Here is a 7,915-nt window from a genome sequence, read left to right on the forward strand (position 1 = left end):
TACAAAATACATTCAGATGTAATATAAATCTATGGTGATATTCAACATGAATAACAACACATTCTCTAAAAAGAAGAAATGCAGAAATTGTCAAATTCTTAGAAACAAGAGACTCTGCAAATTTTCAATAGATTGGAGGACGTCAGTTTTTATGTCTCTGTTCTATACATAAGTCAAAGTAATAGCTCTTTGAAGTTTGTTTCCAATATTTTTTGTCCGTTTTACATAATCTACATTGTTGTTATGAGGAACCCAGTAAATGACGCCATTTTGTTACCATGGAGTCGTTCTGTCTGTTTATTGTTGTTTGTTCTACGTGTGACGTCAATGATATCACCCTTCTTGAGTTCTAAAATGGCTTCCATGTCAGCAGTGTTATAATTTTGTTGTGCAGTGCTACGGGCGACTTCAAGACCGTTTTTGTTCATTTGCAAATGAACTACATCATCACTTTGCGACATCCCAGTACTTCCGAAACGATACAAACCATTTAAAGGCACAATGAATTTTCCTGTTTTAGGATTATAACTTTTACCAATGTTAGTGTATACATGATCAAAAACTATTGTCTGGCTATGCTCGAGGTCGATAGATCTGGTTGCGATTGCATAGAAAGCGATGATTCCTTGCTTACTCACAACTAAAAAGAAGAAAATCACATCAAAATAACAAATTCATAGCAACAATATATAGAATAATAAAAGTGATATTTAAACGTAGAATCATCCGATCATAATGGGATTTTTTTGTCAATAGTATGAGTAAATCGATATTATCTGGAAACACGATGCAGGCAAATATAACAAATGCCATTCGAAAAGCGTTTATATCTCTTTCTGCTGTCCATCTTTTGAATCACGGTCACTGTAAGAACTGAATCAATAATCTACAATAAGCACTATCTCTTTATTGATACTTGACATTCTTTGTCATTTACACAAAACCCGCAAAAAAAACACTTTATAAATTGTATGCGTCCAACCTGCTTTTCTGGTTTCACCTTCATCAGGAACTCCCAAAGTTGAATCCTTGAAAGCCAAGATTGTATAGGAACTAAAACCGTTGAAGAGCTATATTACCAAAAAAAGGTCCTAACATATATTTTTACTAAAATTTCTATAGTTAAATAAACTATTTAAATTCAAATAGTTTGTTAACCCTGATATTTAAAATGAAAAAGATTTACGTTTGTAAAGTTTCAAATGGATAGATCGAACACTATCATCACACATACACAGAACTTGTAAAATTTTCTTGAAAAGTAAGTATGTCATATTAATCTCATGAATTTTGTTTTGTAAAATAACTTAAACAGATTATGTTTGGCGTATTAAATTGTAATCCTAGTACCTTTGATAAATATTTACACCTCTGGGTCGATGCAACTGCTGGTGGACGTTTCGTATCATTAGCCCAGTAGTCAGCACTTCGGTGTTGACATGAATATCAATTATATGGTCATTTTATAAATTTCCTGTTGACAAAACTTTGATTTTTTCGGAAAACTAAGGATTTTCTTTTTGCCAGGAATAGATTACCTTAGCCGTATTCGGCACAACTTTTTGAAATAGTGGGTCCTCAATGCTCTTCAACTTTGTACTTGTTTGGCTTCATAACTATTTTGATCTGAGCGTCACTGATGAGTCTTATGTTGACGAAACGCGCGTCTGGCGTATTAAATTGTAATACTGGTACCTTTGATAACTATTTACACCAATGGGTCGATGCCACTGCTGGATGACGTTTTGTCCCCCAGGCTATCACCAACCCAGTAGTCAGCACTTCGGTGTTGACATGAATATCAATTATGTGGTCATTTTATAAATTTCTTGTTGACAAGACTTTGATTTATATTTTGGCTTATAACTCTGAAACTAAAGCATTTAGAGCAAATCTGACAGAGTCAAATTGTTTATTAAGTCAAGATCTATCAGCCCTGAAATTTTCAGATGAATTGGACAATGGGTTGTTGAGTTGCTGCCCCTGAATTGGTAATTTTAAGGAAATTTTGTCCATTTTCTTATCTTGAAAATTATTATAGATAGAGATAAACTGTAAACAGCAATAATGTTCAGCAAAGTACGATCTACAAATAAGTCACTATGATCAAAATGGTCAATTGATCCCTTAAGGATTACTGCCCTTAATAATCATTTTTTTCCAATTTTTCGTAAATTTTTGTAATCTTTTACAAAAATCTTCTCCTCTAAAACTTCTGAACCAAATTCAACCAAACTTAGCCACTATCATTATTAGGGTATCTAGTTTTTAAAATGTGTGCAGTGACCCGGACAACCAACCAAGATTGCCGCCATGGCTAAAAATAGATCATAGGGGTAAAATGTAGATTTTGGCTTATAACAAATCTTACAAGGGGTTAACTTGGTTATCTAGTAAATATCTTTCTGCCCTAAAATTTTTAGATGAATTGGACAACTGGTTGTGGGGTTGCTGTCCCCAAATTGGTAATTTTTAAAGAAATTTAGCCGTTTTTGGTTATTATCTTGAATACTATTATAGATAGAGATAAACTGTAAGCAGCAAAAATGTTCAGCAAATTAAGATCTACAAATAAGTCTACATGACCCCTTAAGGAGTTATTGCCCTTTATAGTAAATTTTTAACAGTTTTCATTAATTTGGTAAATTTTAGTAAGTTTTTAAAAAATGTTTTCCTCTGTAACTAAAGGGCCAAGTTCATTACAGATACAGAAAATTGTAAGTAGCAATAATGATCAGTTAAGTATGATCTACAAACACATCACCATCACCAAAACACAATTTTGTCATGAAACCAACTGTTTCCTTTGTTTAATATGCCAATAGACCAAGATGAGATACACGGGCTCTTAAGAGCCTCTAGTTCGTCAATCTAGAAGACATAAATATACAGTAGAAATAACGTTCATTTAAAAAAAAAGCGACTTTGTAGAGGTGTATCTGACATAGTATCCATTTATTAGGTTAATCAGAAATATGTATAGGTAAATAACTAAGTACGTATATTATTAAAATAGGAAGATGTGGTATGATTCCCAATGAGACAACTCTCCAAATAACATAGAAGTTAACAACTCTTTGTTACCCTATGGCCTTCAACAATGGTAAATGACCATACCGTATAGTAATCTATAAAATGCAAAAATAACTATGTAAACAAATTCAAACATGAATTAAGATTAACGGCCTGAATTATCTACAACACCATAAACGAAAAGCAAATGTGATAAACAACACCATAAACGAAAAGCAAATGTGATAAACAACACCATAAACGAAAAGCAAATGTGATAAACAACACCATAAACGAAAAGCAAATGTGATAAACAACACCAATCAACAACCACTGAACTACAGGATGCTTTGGAACAGACACATACAGAATATGGAGGGCTAATAGAAATAAGAAGATATATGGTATGCGTGCTAATGACAGAATGTGTAAAAAGTAAACAATTATAGGTTATCAACACGGCGTCTTGGACAACAAAATGACTTGTGTGAAACAATTCAAACAGGAAAATCAACGATATAATCTATATATAATCTATATAAAATAAAATGCTCCGCTGAGCCCAGCCTGATACGACCACAGAGGTTGAACCCTGAACAGTTGTGGCAAATTTGGACACAATATCAAAGCTTGATTCTGTCTGAATTTGGATTGAAATCAAATTTTTGACATAGTATAGGTTTCTGACACAAAATACATGTCAAGATCTTACAAATCTATTGCACAATACTGTGCAATTAAAGATTCCTCTTGAAAATTGAAAAAAAAATAAAAATTTGAAAAATTTTGAAAAAAAAATGGAACCCCTTAAAAAATTGGAACCCCTCAATTTTTTAATTTTTTTTAATCCCTCCTTGGAGCAATTAATCCCACACTCAAACCCAGCCTTTCCTTTGTAGTATGGAACCTTGCTGTACGATTTCAGAGAGATCCATATTCTTTAACACGAGTTATTGTCTGGAAACTATGAAAATGCTTGTTTTTTACCCTTTTTTATGTCCCTAATTCCCGCCTGAATTGCTCTCTGGTAAAAAGCTGTCTCATTGACAAGCATACCACATATTCTTTTTTTCATGTAAGATTTAATATAAAATAAGGAGGGAAGGGGAAGACAGCAGAGTCGCTGTTGTGAAATCACTTACCGTTAATATTTTCGTTGCTTGTAGAGTTCCTCGAGTCCCGTATCACATTTAATATCTCCTCTTTTGAGTCTTTTATAAGTTGAGTTATTTCTAAAAGAAAACATGTTACTAATATATTTTTAGAAAAGTGCCATGAAAAGTTTGTGTATGTCTCCTAAAAGATTTATTGGTACCACACGCATAGACTGTGTATTTCAAATCAATTATAGCGAATGTTAATACATTACAAAACTAATGTTCAAGTATCAAAAAATGTTCTTTTGAATTCTTAGTACCATATAATGTATTGCATGGAAGGAACTGAGACATAATCCATTTCCTGCAAGCAGAAGCAGTTGTTTTCAGTGCTCTGTTTCCTCAAACACCTCTCCTTAGTTTTCCGTGTTGCAGATTTTGAGGCTTCATATGCAAATTTCGTGATAAAAAAACTACTTAAGACGACATCCTCTTGAATCATTTATATAGAATTGAATTCCTATTATGGAATTTAACCAAATACCAGCTTCTTACTTAAAATTAATTGGTTATAAAACTAGTTGTTCATCAAAATATTATAAAGTGTCGGTCGGGGTGTCAGATTTTGCGTCTCAAGGGGTAGAGGCTTTTAATAAAAAACTAAGGAGAGGTGTTTGAGTGAAATGTTTAGCGGATACTAAGTATATATGCAAGTGTAAAAATCATAATAATCATGAATATATGTAATGTATATATCTATGTTAGTATCCTTCAAATTCACTCACTGTTGACCTGTTGAAATAGTTCATGATACAAAATGTAATGACGGCATTCTGCTCTGTTGACAGCTTATCTTATATCCACTGAGGTGATATTCGGAATTCAGTTATGTAATAGAAGGTACAGCTGTGCGTGCACTAAATCTGTGTCATGGTTTAATTCCCAAGATTCTTTGTTTTTCTTTTACAATAGATAGACGAGTTTGATTAGGGATCCCTTTGCTTGATTGCTATATATATAATAACTCTAATATTTACACCACCAACTCCCTGAATACGATTACCTCAGCTGCATTTGGCAAAACTTTTAGGAATTTTGGTCCTCAATGCTCTTCAACTTCAGTTCTTACTTTATTTGGCCTTTTTAACTTTTTTGGATTCGAGCGTCACTGATGAGTCTTTTGTAGACGAAACGCGCGTCTGGCGTATATACTAAATTTAGTCCTGGTATCTTTGATGAGTTTATTTATTTACAAAGTTACCTCATAATGTTACGTACGTTAGAAGAGATTACACCTTACCCAAAAATATTTGCATCAAGGAACATTACTTCTAAATTATGCATGCTTTCCAGTAGCGCTAAAAAAAAATTGAACAATTTAGTTTCATCTTGATGGGGACCGAAAACACATTTTTCAGTATTCAGGGCATGCACTAGACTTGCTACCTGTCCCTTCCTAATTATGTTTTTTTCTTTTTTTTTTCAATTTTGCCCCTTTAATAATTTTACTGCTCTAACTAGGAGATTACAATTATTCTGACATCTGCTCCAAGGGCAATCAGTAGGCTGGCACTTATCAGTAAACATATAAATTAGTAAGAGAGAAATAATAGAAAGGGAATTGTAGCAAGTCTAGGCATGCACCAGCACACAAACACGAGACCAGTGAGGCAGTTTAATTTATTCTCAATAGGCTGAATATACATGTTTATGCTTACCAAAAGACTGGATATGCCCTTTTCCTTTTTCTTGCCCTATAGAAAATAGAAGATAGCTCATTCCGATCGCAAACGAATATCCTAGAATTAATCCGCTGACTGTATATACCAACGTACGATTGTTGGTCCAAAATGTCTGTATTCGCCCCATGTTTGGTGCTTGTATAATAACTATCCGTGATGCTTGTAGCTGACTTCTGCGTGTATCATATTAATCAGGTTTTTCCCAAATAAATACGTGCGACATTAAGAAAGCCACATGAAGTAATTAAGAGTACTTTGTACTTCATATGATTTATAAGTAATTCATGTTAATACTAATTTTTAGTGCAGACGACGGAAAACATTAATTAGTTTTTAGATTTACATTTTTCTAACCGCAGCATTACGATATTTTAGGTCAGTTTCTACATAATGTATCTTATTAATACACATTCTTGCTGATCTACAGGTCGATAATTTATTAAAAAGATTTTTACTTTTGGATTTTTTACTGTAGTAGACATCAGTAGTACATACATTGTCTGTGGAAATAGCGAATCGAGAAAACCCGTTTTTTTATGAAGGGTAGCCATTTTTTTTTTGCCAACGAGATGCATTTTGGGAAAGAGGAATGGCCAATTTCCCTTCAATTCTTTTCATTCGATAAGATAGGTAAATCATGTTTTAAATAGCCCGATAGATGCTAATTATAGTACATTAAAATGCGTCACATCATCTATTTTCATTCCTACAAAAAAACAAGGCCAAGACTATTGATTTTTTTTTATATTGAATTTATCTAATTGTTAACACCCTTTATGCGCATTAGGTACCATAGCACGTAACTTGTCAAGAAGACAAATACTATTGAACAAATTCAAATATGATGGTTTTTTCCTCATTTTGAATATAAGGTTTTATCGTCTATTAGATAAGATAAGATAATATATATTTTAACCGGAGAACATCTTACATCAGCTGGCCATAGAACACCTTGTGTTACTAATAGTTATCAAAGGTACCAGGATTATAATTTAATACGCCAGACGCGCGTTTCGTCTACATAAGACTCATCAGTGACGCTCAGATCAAAACAGTTAAAATGCCAAACAAATACAAAGTTGAAGAGCATAGAACACATGTTATATGGCCTTTTCTGGCATTTTAACAAATCGGCCCTTCGTTGTGATACAGATGCAACAGCTTCTTGATGTTTTACCTACAATCACGATTTGTAGTCTAATTGATTTGTTCTGTGGTGTTGTCTTATTTTCTGATGACTTAGGTACCTGTGTAGGGACGGTGGTAAGAATTTCAGTACTAGTATCTACAAAGTTAGTGAATTGGTAACAAAACTGATTGCTGTTGACTGCATTTGTTACATATTATACCATGTTCAAAAAAAGTTTCGAAAAATTGTTTGTGTTGGTTTGAAACTTGTATACAATGGGCTTATTTTATGTTATGTGTATATTGCACACGCAACATTTGGGATTCATTGCTATAGAATCAATTTTCGTGTTATTGGTTATGTACAGGCACCTACTTCAGTTTGACGGCAGTTGTTTCTTGCATATATGTTATCAATGTAAAAACTTATATTGAAAGTAAGTCAAGAGTATAGACAGTCATAGGAATGCACAAAATAAGCGATACAGTATTATTTTTTTGATAAAATTATTTATACAATATAGTCAAAATGAACCAGAATGACTCTATGAATTAAGCAAACATCCGAAAAAATATGATAGAAACATTAAAATTTAATATAACAACACAAAAAAAGTCTGAGCGAGATTCGAACTAGCTTGAAAACAATCTTTCATTTGCAGTTATATGCTCTACTGATTGAGCCACCGCGATACTTGACCATAATGTTCTTAATAATGAGATTTTACAATTTTTTCATTAAAAAGTTTTTTTTTATATAATAAGGACACACTAAACCAATTTTAATTTTTAGGGAAAATGTAGTATAAATTGCCATAGTCATGTAAAACATAACATTTTTTGGTTTGAAATGTCCTTCTTGAAGGATTCCCTGTTTTTCCCACCTAAAAACACCCTAAATTCCGCATATTGGACTTTCATCTTTTTTTAGGGTTA

The 7,915-nt window shown here is 32.8% G+C and overlaps 1 protein-coding gene across 1 annotated transcript; it reads right to left on the reverse strand.

Moving 5' to 3' along the window:
- On the reverse strand, window positions 1–6,097 carry LOC139520091 (complement C1q subcomponent subunit B-like). Its single transcript, XM_071312519.1, has 3 exons — window positions 5,828–6,097; window positions 4,155–4,244; window positions 1–640 (listed from the first exon to the last, which is right to left on the reverse strand). The coding sequence occupies exons 1-3, from the start codon at window positions 5,976–5,978 to the stop codon at window positions 231–233; spliced, it is 651 nt and encodes a 216-aa protein (XP_071168620.1). The 5' UTR covers window positions 5,979–6,097; the 3' UTR covers window positions 1–230.
- Window positions 6,098–7,915: the final 1,818 nt, after the last annotated feature.

This window comes from Mytilus edulis, chromosome 4 (genome assembly GCF_963676685.1).
Source record: "Mytilus edulis chromosome 4, xbMytEdul2.2, whole genome shotgun sequence".
Taxonomy (NCBI): Eukaryota; Metazoa; Mollusca; class Bivalvia; order Mytilida; family Mytilidae; genus Mytilus; species Mytilus edulis.

Bases quoted from the DNA above. Each gene is read 5' to 3' on its own strand.
- LOC139520091 (XM_071312519.1), bottom strand. From the start codon at position 5,978: ATGGGGCGAATACAGACATTTTGGACCAACAATCGTACGTTGGTATAT. The intron at 4,245-5,827 runs GTAAGCATAAAC...GTTTTCTTTTAG, and splicing joins AGGGCATATCCAGTCTTTTG to AAATAACTCAACTTATAAAA. The intron at 641-4,154 runs GTAAGTGATTTC...TCTTCTTTTTAG, and splicing joins AAGCAACGAAAATATTAACG to TTGTGAGTAAGCAAGGAATC.